Below are 20471 nucleotides of genomic sequence, written 5' to 3'. Positions count from 1 at the left end.
TAATGTTATCAAAATGTACCGTGGTTCGTCACATCACTCATCATCATTACTTCAAAACACAATTTATACATAAAGCCCGGGAACGGGTCATAGCGGGTCAAATATACCTAGGGAGTTGTTCTCTGACTTACACATATCATAATTAGTGGGACTGTACAATAAATCTCGCCATCGTGGCGCGGTGGAGGTGTCAGTTGTTGTAAATCGTAAATGCTATCATAACTGTATCATAACTCGTATCATAACTCGCTATGATACGAGTTATCTTGATTATTAGCAGCAGAACTTCAACAATCAGTGAAACCAAATGTCCATTTACCATGAAATAAGAATAAAATGCGTCATACCTCTTCAGCCACCAGTCACACGTGTGCATATGTTATTGTTGTTTTTTTTCTACTGACTGATTTAGTAATCAGCTGTGACTGAGAGCAGCAAGCCAAATGTGCCTTTACCTAACAGTTAGATTGGAAAAGAAAGACACGAAAACTTACAATTGAATACTATAGATATTCAAAGGAAAACATTACTTTATTGTATTATTCAATGTGTTTTTATTATACTTTTCTTTGCGTTAGTAGTATCCTACTCAACGTATAACCTCTAACTAACAGTTAGGTAGGAATTTTAACAATTGTTGCATAGTATGGCCTTCCATACGTATAATTCATGCAGAGGCTCGGCCATTGGATAGCATGTCGACAGCAAGCATCACAGCTGGCTGATTCGACTTTGACGTTGGCTATCGTACTGCACTGCCACTGGCAGTCACATCGCATCGTCGACTCGACTTGAGCTTGTCTCGAGCTCTCAGCTCTTCGACTTGGAGAGCAGTGACAGATCAGTTTGTGTCGTGCGATTTGATGGTGGACCTCGACCATCGACGACCTGGGGACAAGACAGGAGCAACTGGACTGCAAGTGTATGTAAAATCCGCTGGTATTTACTGACATACTGGTATATGTTAGTTGACTCGTAAAGGCAAAAGCCCCTCCAATAAACTAACCCCGCGCGGGGCGCTGACGTAACGTATTGGGGTCGCTGCTGCGGTTACCAGTAAACAAGCCCGATGATATATATTATAAATTTAAACCAACACCTTCTCATCCCCTGCCCTATCTAACTTTACTCACAGAATCTAACAATATGTGTTACTGACTGTTACTGTTGTTAGTCGTTTTAACAAACAGTTTTTACTTTTGGCCTTGGAAAAAGTTTCTTTTGTACTGGTAAGTAATTTCTAAGTTGTTTTTTTTTTGTTTTGTTTTGTTTTTTGGTAACATTTGGCTCTTAAAATCAATGTAAAAAAAAATAAAATGTAATTAGAGGTCTAGTAGGTCTACTGCATACTGGTACTGTCCAGTGGTAGGCTACCCTACTTTTTGTATCCATGGGCATGTATAATGCAGGTTAGACTTGTAAATTGCAGATCCTATAAAAAATTCCACTAACGTTAAACCAAAGTGCACCAAAATCAGAGTTACGTAGGATACAGAGTCTAAATTTACACAATGGTAATTGAATCTATTTCCAGTTTCAGATTGTGCAGGCAGCATACACCACAATCGCTCGCAAAGAGCAAGTTGTTTGAGCGATGACCTGAAAGTCGACGTCGATATTGATGCTTCCAGGGCCCTGTCTATAAAGACTTGTGATAGAAATCAATCACAAGTTTTTTGAGAGCTGCAATGCAAGTTGCGATTGATTTGGGGACTTGTGATTGATTTGAAGGCTTTATAAGACGGGGCCCAGATGACCAATTTGATTCACATTTATGTCAGTGATTGGAAATAAGCTAACAAGTATATCCTGTGATTGTGTAAAAATGGTTCATATAGTAAATTAGTATTTTTATGGGAAACCTGTTAAAAATATCATCCCAAACCCTAACCGCAGCAGCGACCCCATACGGACAAATACGTACCTACTTACTGTGTTACAGCGCCCCGCGACGGGGTTACCCAAACCCTAACTATACACAGCCCAGTCGCTGTAAAAACGCGACAGGGCTGTACCAGGATATGGTGCACAACAACAAAGCGAACACAAAGCGAACATGGCGATCGCATTGAGTTTTGATACTTGACATCATTTTTGTCACCTCAAACACATTAAAGACAGTCTTCATTAGACTTAATGTCTACACCTGTACATGTTATCGATATTGACATGATACACAATTCAACACTTACCCACACCAGACACGAAGATTATATGCAGCGTGTGCGAACAATACATCGGGAGTTCATGCGATTGGAGCTGCAATTTGGTGCAACTCCTGATTATTCAAAATGGCTGTCAGTGAAAGACGATGTACTGTTCGCACACGCTGCATAATAAATCTCCATTTTCGGTAAGTTGTGAATTGTGTATTTTGTGTCAATATCAATCTTGTAGACATGAAGTCTAATTAATGAAGATTGCCTTTTATGAGTTTGACGTGACAAAAATGATGTCAAGTATCAAAACTCAATGTGATCGCCATGTTTGCTTTGTTGCTGTGCTATTTGTACATTGTAATGAACAATATTTTTTAAAGTTTTTTTATAACACAAATGAACAGTCTAGTCAAACCTGTATATAGTGGCCACCCAATCAAGAGAGACAAAAAGATGGAGTGGCCATTATAGACAGGTCAAAGCTTCTATCTTATGTTAAAGGTCCTGTTTACCTTTGGGAGCAGCGATTAAAAAAATTTTCAAGATACCACATTTGATGCTTACAATGTATGTATAGGTCTGTTGTATCACAAAACATGGGTATCCTACCATCTAAAATTTTCACAATAGAGCCTAAAATATTAAGGAGATCTCAGTATCTTTCTCAATTAACCATAACTATAGATGATCTAGTCTGGAAACATTTTTATCATAACTATTGTTCACATTTTGTGTATTTAACTATACCTGACATCAATTACCAGGTATACGGATTCAAATTTTTACAGTGGTTATTCCTATCCCTAACTCAATTTTAAAACTATTTTAAAGGACTAATGCTGGGCCGCTGGGGTTTTGTTTCATCTGCAATATAGTAAATTATGCCTTTAAATTCAGGTTTTCTGCCATTTCATATCTATAGATGTACAATTATAAAAATATAGATTGTGTTCCGTTGTTGACATGCATACAATGTATGTTTACATGGTGGTGTACACTTGCATGTTTTATTGATGGGCTATTAATGTTTTCTACATTGAACAATGCTGTATACATATTTCATGTTACAAACTAGAATGCATGTACAGGCAAAGCAAGCAAGCTTCTGACAAGTGTATACAATTTGTACATGGTGGGTGAATGCAGGGTTGATGATCATTTGCCATGGAGTATGATGCATGACAGATATGGCTGCAAAGCACAAAAACAAGCTGTATTATTGGCCTATTGTAGCTTGGTTGAGGCTCTGTTTGGGTCTGTGGCCATGATACACAGTTGAAAATCTATTGTTGGATAATTTTACATCCAGTGGCCGCTGGCTGAGTAAATACAAGGTGGCTGCTATACACAGGGTCACCCTTCCTTCAGCAAAGACCTTTATAGCATATTTACAGTAGGTGTGAATTGTGTGGTCTGGTGCGTACTAACAACTATATTTTGGCTCATTCTGGTTCTCCCCGGCCTACTCTCCTCCCCTTAAAAAAAAAAAAGGGGGGGGGGGATCCCCAAATGTGATTTTTTTTTTTTTTTTTTTTTTTTTGGTGGTTGGAAAATGATATAGTTTTGTTTGTTTGTTTGTTTGTTGTTGTTTTTTAGGTGTGGAAAAAAAAAGCTTGTCAAGTGTGTGAGTGTGAGAAAAAACCCAGAAGCTTGACTGTCACTTCTGATGCATGAGACTTGGTAGATCTGACAATGTATGATTCATAGTGATCATTGATTAGGCACCTAGGGGATGATGTAAATCCCCAAAGAATTGGTTTTTTTTTTGTTTTTTTGTTTGTTTTTTACAGTAATTGCAGGTAAAATCTTCTCCAGTTCAAGTACCGTAGTTAATTTCTGTGTTATTGTAATGAGACACCTTCACTGTACATGTACACCAGCTTTAAGGGCAAGATAAGTGATTTCATTATCATTATTATTATTGTTATTATTATCATTATTATTATTATTATTATTATCATTATTATTATTGTTAATTTTATTATTATTATTATCATTATTATTATTATATTATCATTTACAGTCCAAGGGATGGGCCAATTGATTGAATTGATCATGTCTTCTAATCTGCATAAAACATGTCTTCTAATAGTAATAGTCTAGTGTACGAGTGTAGGGTAGGGAAGATAGAGGTATTCAAAAGATATATGCATATTCCCAAGCCGGACAGGCTGATTTTTCTACAACACGCGTTTTCCATACACACTTGCCCATGTATACATGTACTTGGGACTTGTCCTCAATGGGTTAAGGAAGGATTGCAGGGGAACAAAATAAGTACTGTATATCTGCCATATATTTTGCGAGTCTAAGTTTTCGCAAATCGGGAATTCCCGACGATTTCACAAGTGGTTAAATTCGCAATCGTGGAGTTCTGTGCTGAATGGAGAAGTGAACACGACTACGTCACACTCACATCGGGATCAGAATCAATATTTTCGCGTGTCTTTAATTTCGCAAATAGCACCTGACAAAATTCGCGAATATGAAAACCTCGTGAAATATTCGGCGTACAAATGTATATAGTACATCTGTAGATTTCAGCCATCATTTCTCTATCAAAGTAGAGCGGATAAATTGCATTTTGTGTAGTATGCCCTACATAGTACATAGTGAAAAAAAACTAAAAACTTGCCAACATTTTAAATTGATTGTTGGGCCCCAGAGGAGGTGTATATCTATCAAGTAATAATGTGATTTTAAGAATGAAGTACCACTAAGGGGTACTAAGGGAAGTTAGACAGCAAGTTTGAATCCATCTTGAAGCTTAGATCAGCATCAAGACCCAACTTGTTCTTGTTTTTACTTTTCATGGTTGATGAAATGTTCAAAGAAGTTCATCATGAGGAGTTTTCACTTTAATAACTGAGCTTCCATTGAACCAGCCGACTGTTCAGGCAATACTAGGAAATTTATGTGCACTCTGCCATTTTTGATGAGTTTCAGTTTCATAATGGGTTCTGGTCGGCTGAATATTGTTGAATTAATAATCTCTGATGATGATTAGCGTGATGACATGAAAGTTTCAGCACAGGGGTGTAAATGATTAAATGTTGTCTCATCATAATCTATCTACTATGTTAGGCTCTTCTTAAAGTGTTTTACAAATTACTTTCATCAGGATGATATTGTGAATGCATAATTTAGTATGTACCATAGTCCACATAATTACATAGCAGATCCCTTGCTCTCCATTGAGAGTCATTTTTGCATTTCTGCTAAAATTTTTTACTTGTTCTCAGTGTGTTACTAGAGCTCTCTATCAAGATTAATGAAATGAAATGAGTATTCAAATTGTTTGTTTGTTTTTTTAGAAATCAAATGCATCCGTAGCCGTAAAACAGCTGACGGTCAGAAGACATATTACATGTATACACTTGTAGCACATGTTTTTTATTATATCTCGACTAATTAGACTAGCCTTTGGATAAGGCCTTCACTGCCTGGAAAGTAGACTATTTGAAGTGCGTCACTAGGGATGGCGTTTGAGTGATCTACGCCATGAGCTGCATCAGCAGCTTGGTTTTTGCTACAACTACAGCGATCAATCAAGCTAGTAAAGGCCATCTGGGCCTTTGGCCCCTCCGGATCTTTGGTAAATTGCAGTTTAGTCTCAAGTTAGACACACAGAGGATATCGAAGCCCAGACTACATGTACATTGGCTAAAGGCCATAATCAGACCTATTAGGAGTGTTTCCCTTTTTAATATGCCATTCCTTTAAATTCTAAAATGTTTTGTTTGCTGCTGTGTTTAACTGTTGTTGTTATTGCTGTTTTTGTTGATTGCAAGGCAGATTAAACAAATACTGACAGAGGCACATATCTTTGTAGGGCAGTGATTTGGCTCAGTTAGAAGTGTGTTAGACAGAAAGATCCGTCTGTCCGGAGGAGTCTTTTATTTTTGTGACGTTATCGCTCTCCTCCGTATAGGAGGGGATCCGTGAAGCCAGATGCAGTCTCCGCGGAACATACATACATGTATTCCCGACAACCAGATACAGACCGATCTTTCGGTCAAGAAGCGCATCAGGCTCAAGATCCGAAGGACCCGGGTTTGATTCTCGAGTCTAACTGGACAATGTTGTGTCTAAATCATATTGTCCCCTCGTAGTAAGAGGCAAAACGCTCTGTCCCTCAGATGTAAAGATGAAGGTTCCTCATTGTGTCAGACAGTCATGCACACAAAAGATCCCGCTTCATTCGTTCATATTGCAAAGAGCAGCTAGGGTGCATATCCCGGTGAAGTGGCCTCACCTCACATTCATGTGGACCCCATATCATAAAAAGACCAGTTACACTGACAGCTGAATATAATGTATGGGCTATTTTATAGGCCCTATGGACTATCCAGCCGTCTTCTGAGATGGAAAAATGAAACAAACAAACTAACATAACAAGTACCGGTAGTATAACATGTTGGTAGTATTACAGTGAAGCTTTGTGTTACCCTTGTAAAAGGTAATCAGCAGTAACTTGCAGTACTTATGTACTTAGTCTACTTTGTGTGTGTGTGTGTGTGGGGGGGGGGGGGTGGGGGGTAAGTTCCATGCTTGGGTTCTTGCAGTATAGCTTAATTCTAATCAATGAATCATAGTCATACTTCCAATGTATTCTGCAACACTGTACACTGTGATGTGCAGTTACTGTAAAGGCGAATATTTTTGCACAAGTTAGTAATTTTTCATGCTTGGCCAGGTAAGATGAATCTCATGTGATTTTAATTCCGCAGAATCAGTACATTAACTAATGGAACATAGCATGTAAAAATGTTCGCATGCTTTTATTTTTGCACTAGCTTCTGGTTGTGCAAAATGCATGAAAATTTCCACTTTTACAGTAGTGTTTGAGAATGGTTATATAACGTTAACCACACATTCCAACAAATAAGTTGCCCCAGTAAGGTTAAAGGTTCTAATCAGTCTTTGTAATTTTCAAGCACAGAGTGGCCTCAAGCAGATTATATGAGTGATGACTCACATGGTGTGTGATGTGGTACAATTGTGTACGTAGGTTCCATGGCATCTGCTCCTGCAGCAGTTGCTCCTATGAAATATCCGAGGGCTATTAAAAAGCCAAACATAAATTCTACCTACAAACATAACCCTAACCCTAATCCTAATCCTCACATCAAACTAAATTTAAAACCCTAACATTGGAAAATAAGACCATCTGAGCAATTATCGCAGTCTGAGCAAATGTTGTATTGTCACCGTTGTGATGATATCTCATTATAAGAAACTAGAACACTATTTCTTGTATCACTTTGTTGATTTTTTTTTTCATGCAGGAAAGAGAAATTTTTGGCTTGTTACAATAAAGATAGTGATCTTTAGCATCCAACTCTCAACTTGTTCACTTGTTTTTTGCACAAAACTTTTATCATGTTTTCAGATTTCTTCTGGTTCATATGAATTCATCGTCCAACTTCAGTAGTACATTGTATGCCAAGAATGCAGTGTGCATGCTACATGTATATCTTGATTCCAGGGGAGGCACTTGACATGCAGTATGCCAGTCACCAAGAAAGAAGAAAAACAGTCTAATATAAAGTATGTGACATTGTAGGAAGCACTTTATATTGTCCATAGTTGTAGTTTCAGCTTTGAATGACTCTCCTCTTTTGCTCAAGAGACTCTTTCTAATGCCTTCCTTCTTCCTTGCCATATTTGTCTAAAGTTTTAACTTTCATTGTATTACTGAAACTTTACAAGCCAGAATGGATCTGATGATTTTGGTTTTCAGTATTGTTTTGTTTGGTTTGTTTTGCTTGTTTTTTTTTTTTTTTAATCCAGAGCGGAGGGAGTTGGCATAGCTAGGAAAACTGTTTTTCTTGTACAAGTATTTGAAATCTATGTTCTTACAGTGTCAAGAAAGGAAGAAAGAAAGAAAATTCTAGTATGTTTCAGAAGGGTGGGGGCTGAAGAAAGTGATAAAAACACATTGAGCTAGTTCAGCTGGAAAGGAAACCAAATGCAAACCAGCCTTCTGAAAGAGGTTAGTGAAGTGCTCGATTTCATTTAGCTAGAAAAGTGAAAGTATGTTGAATTTTCTTTATAGATTGTTGTCCTCACATGATTATAAACTGAAGTAGTCTCCTTATCCAGTCATTACAACACCAAAACTTTCAAAATTCATAACTTTCAAATCGATTGTGTGATTTTCATCAAACTTTCACTGATGTGTTCTAATAACATTGCTACTTTCACTCAATCTACATTGCTCTTTGGGTTTTGGTTTCCTTGAAGCTACATGCCTATAATGTTTATATGTCCACTACCACATGGTGGCAGTGGTGCAGAGTACCAGCCAGATGCTCAAATCTGTTGGCCAAGAATTTAGCTGTAGAGATCAGCTAGAAAAAAATAATCTTCTGGCATATGTTTCAGCAGGCATTTATATTTTGTGCATTTTATTCTGCCAGAATTTAACAATGCACAAGAAAATACTGTGATCTTGATATGAATGCAATGTGCGTGTACATTTCTCCGTTTACCACTCTACAGTTGTACTTTATAATTGCGAAATTGTCAGTAAGCCCTGATTCAAGAAGTATTAGACTCACTAAATGCATGGTGTTGGGAGAACTCTTTGCATTATAAATAAGTCTTTGAAATACCAGTAAGCGTACGGAGTGACACATGCCTTGCGTTTTCATGACTTATTTGTTTCAATCAATGTTGCTGTCTTTATATGTCCTGCATGATGAACCAGCAGCCAGGTTATGAATGTTACATGAAATCCACATTACACAAACAGTTGCCAAAGTAGCAATTAGCTTCTAATGAGGTTTTTATAAGGATGTCATTATCTCATCCACTTTCCTGTACATTGTCCACTATAAAAATTGCTATTGTGTACAACTGTAGTATGCATCAATTGTCACTTGATGTATGGCTTACTGCAGTCATCACACTTTGCATGTGCTGCATGCAAAAGACTCAAAGGGTATCTTTGGCAGGTTTGCTAGAAAATTTCTGCTCAGGCCTGGTGATATTCAGTGATGAATTTATTTAAATTTGGTTCAAGTCATGAAAAGTTCCTTCAAAAAGTACAGTCTTATGAATTTAAAGACAAAACTTGAAACATTGTAAACTGATGTTGTAATCAGCATTCACAAATCATACCAGAATGTGCCATTTCATTGGCTGGAGGGGGGGGGGGGGGGGGGGGGGGGAGGGAATTGAGTTTATGTTGTATGGCTCAATCTCCTCTAAATTATGGTGTCAATTTTAAATTATTTTCATTTTCAGAAAAATGTTACAAATTAAAACCACAAGGGTGCCATTTCTCCCCATATTTGGAAAAATGCTTATAAGTCTACCAACTTTTGATTTTAAAAATAAACTTTTAAAAATATGTCATGGAAATTGATTAAATTTACTCTCAAATCTTAAAAACACGATAGCACCCTTCTGGTTCTCAGGTGACAGTTTGTCCTATCTCATGAGCTTCCACGCATGTTTTTGTTTGTGTAAATATCTATCTGCAGAGATATCTTATCAAATTAAAGAAGGCTAAATTGCCATTCTGTCAAACTTCAGACTTCCTTGTGGGTAACAATGGAGGAGGAAAGAGTCTCTGATGAGTGTGTGATTTTGTCTTGAGACTTCCATTTTTTTTTTATGGGTCATGCCAGATGTGGACCTTTAAGTGCCATTGCAAAGATGATTAGGTATACTCTAATTAGGGGCCAAATTCTCATTATGACCCAAGGATGCATGGGCGTGTAGCTGTGGTTATAATGACATGGGATCATCGCATCGTGTACAACGCTGAAATGAGCTCATTTCACGTGTCCACATATCATCTGTAAAGCTTTTCAAATAAAATACTGGTGCATATATCTTAGGCTGCCTTCAAGTTGGGTGAAATTTTCTCTCTAATCTGCAGAGCTTTTCGAGGGGATGTTTTGCTGCCGTCAAAGGAAGGAGAGCATGGAGGAATTCAAGAGGATCTTGCGAGGAAAGTCGGATGTCTTCGGTGGCATCACTGTAACAACCAACGACCAACTGAATGTATGGAACACCGTACAGGAATTTGAGAAGATGTTGTCAGGTAAAGCTATGCAGTGACTTTGAAATATTGTACATGCCACATTTTTTGTATAGAAATAGTTGTTTTATTTTCACGAATGTTGCATAGGGGAGTGCACGAAAGAAAGTGTATTCCCCCTCCCATGGCATGGAGCTTAAAGCATTTTTAAGCAGTACAAAGTGCAATCTGGTACATACTATTAATGTTTGGGCTTATTCTAGTGTATATCTTAAAGGCCAAGTTAAAAAACAAAAAGAGGTAGTTTCTTGATTTTCGGAGAGGGGTTATGCGGGAAGTCCTTACTATTCGATATCTTACTGATTTTGATCTGAAATCTGCCGAAATGATAACCCTTGCCCTTGTGTTTTTGCATTGTCATGGGGTGTGTTTTGATTTGATGGGATAAAAGATAATATGCTCCAGCGTTCAGATACTCAGTGCAATACGAACGATCACACTATTTCTCAAATAATTATGAAATAATCTCAAGATTTCTTGGAATTTGGGTTGCACTTATGCTAATTGCACTGTCTAGTGAGATTTTTCCATCCACACTGGCAGAAACCATTTATAAGATCTGCGTAGCGATGCAGATATCGAGATTTGGATCCCGCTTTGATTTGCAGCGGTGTAAATGCTATCACTAATGATTTGTAACAAAACAGGGTATTCTGGTGTGGGCCACAAATGTCTTGGCATACTATACGGTGCCTGTATTCTCATCTCCAGACTCTCTTGATGAGTGGAAGACAAAGGAAATCCGTGGAGTATGGATAAAGATCCCTCTGGAGCACGCAGAGCTTGTTGGGGTAATCGCAAAGGTGAGGAAAAAATGAAAGTCTTTTTTGTTGTTGGTTGTTTTTGTCTTTAAGGCATCATCACATGTTCTTTGTGGTTCTGTCGCAAACTCCAGATCAGTGTATAAGTGTCACTTTGCAAGTCTGTGGTAAAACTTTGCTTGTCCATTTGGTTTTGGGTTGTTTGTTTGTTGTTGTGTTTAAGTGTTTTTGTTATGCTTTTATTGAAGCTTGAATGTATTTTTTTGAAAAACCACCAAAAATGATGTGAAAATGTTGCTGTTTTTTCACCATCATGCTTTTTGATAGGAAGATGCGTCATACAAGCATTTGTTCGAAGATAGCATTTCAACTTTAGGAAATCAAAGATTAAAATTCAGCATTTAAATAACTTGAAAAGGATTTCTTTGAGCACCTAGTTATTATATTCCATTTTTATTTGGTGGCTGTCACTCCTTTCTTTCATGCAGCCTTCAGAAACCCAATAGGCTCTTTTGAGTATTATTTTTTTCTTCAAATTATTAAATCTACAATGTACGTGTATTTGATTTTTGCATTCTTAGGTGGATCTGTATCTTTTAGATGCATCGAACCAAGTTTTAGGAGCATATCATGTTGTCCTGGAGGCCAATGGATGGCACTGACTTTGATCTGTGCCTAAAAGCTGTGTATATAGGAGATACTATCAAAAGCGTAATCCCATCCTACCTATCCAAAGTACACAGATGAGAAATAAAAAATGCCCATGTTTTAGCTTATTCTTATCTGTTTAAAAAACATTGACAACAACAAAGCAAAACAACTTTATACCTCATCCTGATAATTTTTCATTCGCTCTTCGTAGATGGAAATACTTTGATAGATTATTGATAATGCTGGTATTATATATACATGTATATTTTTTTTTGCGTCACAAAACTATGTATGCAGTCAAAGGCATTGATACATGTGTAAAAAGACTGAAGAAAAGAGAAACAGAAGAAAATGAAATTAATTTTATTGTGTGTTAAAACGTGTTGAATTTAATTGCTGTTTTGTTGCCAAATACATGTGCAAACAAACAAGGGCAGAAAGAGGAAATGAAAACAATGTGATTGTGTATAAACAGTGCGTGGAAATCACAGTGTAGTTGCAGTTTTGTAGCCGAATGTTTCTCTGTTGCTTGCTCCCTCTGCCCTGCAGCATGGCTTTGTGTATCACCACGCACAACCCAGCTATGTCATGATGACACGGTGGCTACCCAAAGATGAACCCAATATGCTGCCAGGCTATGCCTCACACTACATAGGTAATAGTACACCAGACACCATGTGTTGTACACCAAACACCAATCAGCTGCCCTGATGTGTACATATTACATTGTATGTCACTTCATAGCACAGTGAAATCTGTCATACACTGAACACCAGACACCATCAACCATATATGATGTAGGTTGCTCCTCAATGTGTTTCAGTATACCATGCCATGCTCTGCAACATCCCATAGCACAGTGTAACTTATACCATACACTATACACCAGACACCATTAACCATTGTCTCAATGCATTTAAGTACACCATGCCAACATCCCACATCATTCATGAGAATGAATCATACTCTGTTTTACACCTCATCTCATTGCATCACTATAGATACCACCATCAGATACCATGAAATGTTGTTTTGCTACATGCCCATCATTACACCACAATGTGTAAAGTGCTGGAATGGTGTAAACACTACTGTGCCATGTTACATGGTCTGCATATTTCCATATTACCACACTGCAACAACCAGAACTACACTGCAACCAATCTACACACGACATGGCTCTGTTTTGGTGAGAGGGCCTATGTAATATTTGTCTTGCAATGATAACTAAAAAGCCAAGAAATATAATAGCCTTGAAGTTTTGTTAATTTCCTTGACTTTAACAGTCATTTAAGTTTGAGTTGCCAGGTAGTTTTCATTCTAGAGAGTTGTTTACACTTTAGATGTTGTTATCTGATATTTTTCTTGTCTTTTCACAAAATTTTCAAAATTGATAGTTTTATCAACACTTACTGTGTTTAATGGTTCTGCTACCCATTTTATTCTGCAGAAGGGCTCATGTGCAGATACACCGTGAAAATTGTGAGCAATTTGATTGAAGGCTGTATTTCTAGAGAAACATCTTATGGCCAAATTTTTGAGCACCCTACCTTTGTACTGATTAATTTGGCAAAGTGGGTGAGAAATGCCCTTCTGCTAAGTTTGCAAGCACTCAACCCATTATTGATTAATTTGGCAAAAGGATAAATCTGGAAATATGCCCTTTTGCCCATTTTTGTGCATTCTTCTGTGTTCCTTTGCCAAACTAATTTGACAAAAGGGTGTATCTGGAGATAAGCCCTTCTGCCAAATCTTTAAAAACCCTATCCATGTAAATTCAGGGGTGTATCTACAGACACGCCTTTATGCCAAATCAGCAGGAAGGGAATAGCCCCAGATATCTGAACAATTGAGAGCTCAGTGAATTATGAGCATTGGCTAAATGGAATATTTGGCCCTGAAAACCTAACAAATGAACACCCCAAAAAATGATATTGTTCACACTTACATGTAGCCCCTCTTACCAAAACACGGTTAGGCAGTTTCTGAACAATGCATGCCTCAATACTGTGCCATTGAACGCAATACTACTATACATTGTAACTCTGCAATCAGTACAATGTACATTGTATACCGATATCCAACAGCAGAATATACAGTATGTAACACTTTAACTCTGCACGTCGATGACTCTCCATAGGACTCATTCAGTGACATGCACTCTACATAAACTCACACCAATATGCCACTTTATTAAGCAGACATTACTGGTATATGTATTCCATATACCACACCACAAGAGTTGGTATCTCACACACACATAATGGTGATATGTACAAAGGGACATCAGAATGAGAAAAAAAAAATTAGAGAAATACAAAGAGGTAATGAAAGAGTACAACATTCACAAAGCCAAGATTTTGAAGAGCTTGTGACCAGAATGTGAAGTTGTTCACAGGGAATAATAACTTGAACAAAGAGAGTGAAAGTGACAGAAGGAAGTTAAAGAAAGGAAATGAAAGTAGCAATTTCTGTGATGCATTGATAGGGTAGAATGTAAACAATGTTCAATACTTTGTGAGAATTTTTCTCTGACATGTAAGTACTGCCTAGTTCATCACACAAATAAAAATTGACCGAGAATGCAATAAATATACAAATGTATCAAGCATATTCTAATGATGTGTGATTACATTCTTATATGATGCATATTCACAACAGATATAATTCTGAGTACATTGCATATGAGAACTTGGATGACAAATTTCTAATGGCGGGGGGTGGGGGCTGCACAGGCAAATACAGAGTACTCAGTCTTCTAATGCTACTTTTGTTTTATATTATATGATTTGTATATGAAGAGTGTCTGCACAGGTTATGAGTATGCTTGTGAGATTTGTTCTGTAATATAAGCGGAGGGGGGGGGGGGGGGGGTTGACCAGTGAGTTCCTTGTATGTGTATGATATTATGCATGCTGTTAGCGAGATCTGAAATGATATTTGTTGGCAAATGGGAAGTCGGCATTTAGAATGGCTAGGAGATTGTACCAGCTCTAGTTTATTAACTCTTTTAACAGACAAGTGTCTTAGGATGCTATTGTTCTTGTACATCACGATAGGGCCTTTGGTTTTGATTGGGTTAACAAGCTGCAAGCACATATTTTCTCCCCCCCCCCCTTTATTCCCTCATTCTGTATTTCCGTGCTCCTCCTGTCCAAATGTTCAGGTGCAGGTGGATGTGTGTTGAATGAAAAGAATGAAATTCTGGTCATCAAAGAGCTGTATGGGAAACTTACAACATGGAAGCTACCAGGAGGTGCTGTGGAACCAGGCAAGTTCATTCAAAAAAAAAAAAAAAATTGTTGATCAAAGGATTATCGTGGAATGAAATTATTTTCTATGTGCGTTGTCCATGGTCTGCCATGAATCATGCATAAACTTTGCCTCATTCCTATTTTCTCCCTGGAAAACAACAGGATGGATTTTGACCAAACTTTGCAAGAATCATGAATAGGGGGAGGGGATCATAGTTATACAAATGGTGGTGGTGCCAGTGGGAGGCGATGGGGGGTCTCTAGGGCAAGACCCACCCAAAGTTACAACAGGGTGTTGCCCAAGAGGTCTGCAGCAATCAGCACAATCTCGAGATTTTTTAAATATAATTTCCCTCAGGTGGAGTGCCATACAAGCAAAGCGTTCCACCCAGATAAGCACTGCTGGACCTGTAGGTCATTTGTTATTGATTTCAGTATGTATTTATTTATTTTTTTTTTGTGGGTTGGCTGACTGGTTGGTCAATCATTTGGTCAGATGATTAGTCTGTTCAGTCGTGGTTAAATGTGTATTGAGAATGCATGTAGTAGCAAGAAGCTGAGCTAACCACTTAGAATATGCATAAATTGTGTGACTGATTTTGTGGAAACTGAGATGGTCCAAAGAAGGGGGCCGCAAGATTTTAGAGCTAAATAATATGAGAGTATGCACACATGCATAGAGAGAAACTGAAGGTTGTGCTCGGTGGCAAAATTTCTGCAGTGATGTAGATTTCCTTTTCAGTATGGTGGAAAAGTATAGTTTTGAAAAATGGTTAAAACATATCAATGTACCTTTGACAAAAGTGTAAGAGCGCTTAGAAACGTAAATGTAATTTGTGCTGCACAAAAATGGTTTATTATTATCAGTATTGTTGTTGTTATTGTCATGTTAATATGATTAGAATCAAAATTTTTCTCCCGTAACCTAACAGTGTCATGAATATGTGTTTGCTCATGCAGCTACATTAGGCTCTGAGCAATAGTTTTGATAGCGGTAGTCTTCTTGCGACTGGAAATTTGACCCTTGATGTCAATTCCTACTCTCAGGGGAAGATCTGGGCGATGCCGTTTGCCGGGAAGTTAGGGAAGAGACGGGGGTGCAGACCAAGTTCATCTCACTGAGCTGCTTCAGGCACCTCCACCGGTTCCGCTTCGGGCGCTCGGACATCTACTTCGTGTGCCACCTGGAGCCCCTCTCGTCCAAGATTAAGAAGAATAAGCAGGAGATCGCAGAATGCCAGTGGATGCCTGTAAGTCACAAACGATCTTTTTTTTTTTTTTAATGCTCTTCTTGATGTAAAGATTACAGTGCACTCTTGTTATAATGAACACAGTTATAACAAAAGTCTCGTTACAATAAAGTAAAAATCTCAGGTGCCAAAATAATTATTAATATGTCTTTGCAGGTTCCATGGCATATGCTTCTGTGACAGTTGTTCCCATGAAATATCTGCATGCTAAGCCAAACATAAATTATGCCCACAAACATAACCCTAACCCTAATCACATCAAACTAAACCCAAAACCCTATCACAGCCCTAACCCTAACCATAAGTCCTTGGAGGAAATAAGACCAGAGCAATTATTGCTGGAGCAAATATCCTGTCACCATCTTTACATACAAACCTGTACTTTATTGTTCAACCACAATGAAATTTTGATATGACGAAACAAAAGTGCCAGTCTAGAAGAATTTGCTCTGACGGGAGGTCGTCTGTATTGAAAATAAGTTGAAATGGAATATAGTTAGATTTCTGTTCAGGAAAAATTATTATGACTGACATCAGTATTCTCATTGGGATGCATTTTGATTTTACATATTGACTTTCAGGTGGAGGAATACATGAAGAATCCCGAAGTGCACGCAGCAAACAAGTACTACGTGCGCCAGTGCCTTGATAGATTAACAGATGGCAGTCGGCAGGAGGCGATTCGTTCCAAGCTCGTTAACGTCAGCCAGGTCTACTCCATCATGTCTGCAGATCGACAAATGGAAGAGCTGCAGAACTCAACCGCGGAGGTCAGTTTGAACGCGTCGGCGAAACCTGAGGGCGCCGATTCAGGCAAGAGCTGATGTTTGACCTTAGAAGAAGGAGAAAGATGCTCCTGCTGCAAAGAGTGAAAGTGTTTCGTTTTAAGACAAAGTAGTATTGTTGAAGTGACTGCTGGGAGTCAGCAATAGCATGCTGAGTAACAATGACCAAAATACAATTTAAAAAAGAAGACAAATTACTCTCGGGGAGTTTCCAAGACTCATCAAAGGATGCCTTGCAATTTTACGTTGATCACACGTCTGCAACATTTAATACTGGCAGTTTCCATTTGCTCTTCAATTCCATGATGCATAAAATGTTTGTAAAGCAAAAACAAAGAGATTTTAAACAGCAAAGAATAACTTGCCGTGAAATTAATTTGTGCCAATGTGGCCTTCAAAATATGGTTGCTATTTACGAGTTGTGAATTTTAACATCACTTTTCATGCAGTAGAACTGAGTGCTATGTTTAGTACACGTATGCGATTGATTTTTAGTTTATTCATTGTGCAATTACTGTAGCTTTTGAGTTTTGATTGAGATTTAAGATTAATGATTATTTTACTGTCATTTACCACTTTTTGTGTGGTTGCACACAGAACATGGCAAGGAGTGAATTAGAAATAGCGGCTGTGCACAAACATAGGTTGAAGTTGTAGCTACGGTGCCAGGTGATTGATTATAGTGTTACAGCTTCCATTTTTACATGATGTTCTTTCTTGCCATCCTAGATATCTTCTTGGAAAATCAACTGCAACATATATCAAGATAATCATTTTCATCATATTTGAAAATAAAAGAAATGTCACGTAATTACAATTCCGTAAAAAAAACAAGCAAGCAAACAAACACTAGTTCTGAATGAATTGAATGCAATATCAAGAAACTTGTAGGTTATGTTGTGCAAAAGTATTGTACCGGGGTAGTTGTGTATTCTATGCTGTACAGATGAGAAATTATGTATTATAAAATACAAAGGAGCTTCAGACTTCAAAATAAAAGGAACTAGTTCATAGCTGTGTTTTTAAATGCATACTACTATTTAAACATTTCTTTTTTAAAGATATAATTAGTGTTCAGATTTCAATATGAATCTCATTTGTGACCACGCATTTGCAAATGTCATTCCATGAAACGGCCGACAATTTACTGGCTGCGTGGCAGCCATCTATTGCAAAAGTGTTCAACCTCCTGCTTAGTGCGCGGCAGCAAGTGTTCATTGGTTATCATCAGTGATTGTAAGAATTTACTTGATATCAAACCTCTGGACAGTAAAAATCAGTGCAGAGCTCTAGGCCAATGAGATTTCAGAATTTTGTCAACTTGGTCTAAAGTGTCTGTTGCTCGAAGATGACCTGCTATTGGTGAATGGGTGGAAAGACTACCGTATATCATACAACATGCCGGTATTAGCACACATGTGTATGGAAAGGTAATTCATAATTATGCGTCATGCTTCCAATTAGTGGGTCATAGTTTGTAGAGAGCATTGTATCAAACTCAGGTTCGCTGATACAGCCGTCTTAAATTTTGAGGGAGTCTGAAATTTTGACTTTTACACTTATTCAGTTTATTCAATCATCAAAAGACAAATGAGAAAAAAAAAATACACTCTTTCCTGAAATTATGTTGTGATACTGCTCTCAAAATTGTATGTAAAAAGGAAAACATGATTTAAAAGTGGAAATGAAAATGTACCCTTAAAAAAAAATGCAAAGCCATATTTTTATGTATCTTTCTAAATCATTCAATGCATAAAGAATGAGAGAAACATGGCAGAAATGGCCGAAATTAAATTCTGAACAACTTTGCAGGTGGAAATGCAGTAGGATAAGCTCTGTTTCACCACATACCTAGCATTCTGAACAAAATGTTTCTTTCTAATGTATATTCATTGGGAAAGAATAAATTTTGCATTACCCTTTTTTTTTTAGGAGTATCGATAAAAGGTAGTGAGAAAGCATGTATTTACAATTCATGGGATCTACCAGGTCACCTAGCTACTTAATGTCAGCTAACATTGTAGCTACTTGGAGTTAATTGGTGTGGAGCCTTAAGTTTCTATGGCAACAAAAGTTTATCCTGGCTTCTCTTAAAATTCTTTTATATAACTATACCAAGAAACCTCATGGGAATCCTATGAAATGTCAACACACTGTATTTCTCCTGTTTTCCTTATTCGAAAAATGATGTCATATTGTGGGGAGGGGTTTTCATGTATGGAGTCTGTAGACTTTTATCATGTTAACTCTAATTAATGGACTCATCGTAATATGGATATGTTATCTCTGAGAGTATGTTTGTGTTTTACATACAAATTTGAAAAAGGGCATTGAATGAATCCTATAATTGACATTATTCCTGTTTGCCTCTTTTTAAAAGCGCAATTCGTGATGCTAGAAATTATGTAATTTATCGCAAGAAATATCTATGACAACAACAATCATAGTTATGTCAATTCTTTGTATACAGTGTACGTCTATATAGGGCAATGTGTCAATCAGTTGCAGAAGTTATGTCTGTTGTTTGACAAGTATATGAAAGAGTAATGTGTGTAGGTAAGTGGTACCTTGTGTATCAGATTAATATGAAATAACTTCTTGATGAAAAGTGAGCGAGGTTCTCACGGATGTAAGTGATCCATTCCAGCTCCTCTTATGTCATGATCACACATTTTTGTGTTCCTACATGTAGGCATGTGTCCCAGTCCTATGCATGAACATGTGGATAGGTATATGACAGGTGACTCCCGTTAAGGGCGGACGTCCACTTGGGTGCGGACAAGCCCCGGAAGGGTTGCGGAAGCAAATTTTGTCATTTCGGCATCCTGTCCGCGACAGACGCGGAATAACTTTGTGAATCGGCTTGTCCTAGGACATTCCTAGGACTGTCCGCGGACTGTCCGCGGACTGTCCGCGGACTGACTGCGGACATTCCTAGGAATCACTCCGGAAGAGCGCGAAATACCTCGGAATATGCTAATCGTAGCCGGGCAGCGCGGAAACATCTAGGATTACACCAGGAATGAACGCGGACAATCAGGATGCCTTCCGGACAACACAAGTTAGGCATGCGGACAAACTGCGGACAATACCAGGAAAATGGAAAGGTATAAATTTGGCGCCGACTTTGACTTTTCCTCATGTGACTGCTAGCCGTCATTGATGCTTCTTGTTGTGCTTCCGCAGTAGCGGCTGATATTATATTAATATGATTGGTCAATATTATTTGATAAATGTGACCACCAAAGTCGAAGAATAGGATTGTCTGCATGTGGGCTGACGACTCTTTTTTTTTTTTTTTGATTTGTCTCATCTGGGAGAACAATTTTTTCTCTGCCTACAGTCACATGGATGATATTCGCAAACTTTTTGAACCATATATATATATATATATATATATATATATATATATATATATATATATATATATATATAATATACATAAAAATGTAAATGCATATACATATATATATGTATATATAATCATGTTGATAAGGTAGTCCACGTGTGGGCAAGATAAAAAGAAAAGTAACAAAACTGCAACAAAGTTCATGGTGT

At 37.7% G+C, this 20471-nt stretch overlaps 1 protein-coding gene across 1 annotated transcript; it reads left to right on the top strand.

Moving 5' to 3' along the window:
• Positions 1 to 767: 767 nt before the first annotated feature.
• Positions 768 to 16952, top strand: LOC139729857 (uncharacterized). The gene is made up of 7 exons (XM_071640780.1): positions 768 to 922; positions 10051 to 10215; positions 10924 to 11015; positions 12174 to 12279; positions 14791 to 14895; positions 15926 to 16128; positions 16710 to 16952. Exons 2-7 carry the CDS (start codon positions 10065 to 10067, stop codon positions 16950 to 16952), a joined length of 900 nt encoding a protein of 299 aa, XP_071496881.1. The 5' UTR covers positions 768 to 922; positions 10051 to 10064.
• The last annotated feature ends 3519 nt before the right edge of the window (positions 16953 to 20471 follow it).

Source organism: Diadema antillarum, unplaced genomic scaffold, assembly GCF_040938485.1.
Source record: "Diadema antillarum isolate AM-2024a unplaced genomic scaffold, OU_Dant_1.0 seq00000266_RagTag, whole genome shotgun sequence".
NCBI classification, from domain to species: Eukaryota; Metazoa; Echinodermata; class Echinoidea; order Diadematoida; family Diadematidae; genus Diadema; species Diadema antillarum.
The sequence above is the reverse complement of the archived record's forward strand: the minus strand, read 5'-3'. Positions and strand labels throughout refer to the sequence as shown.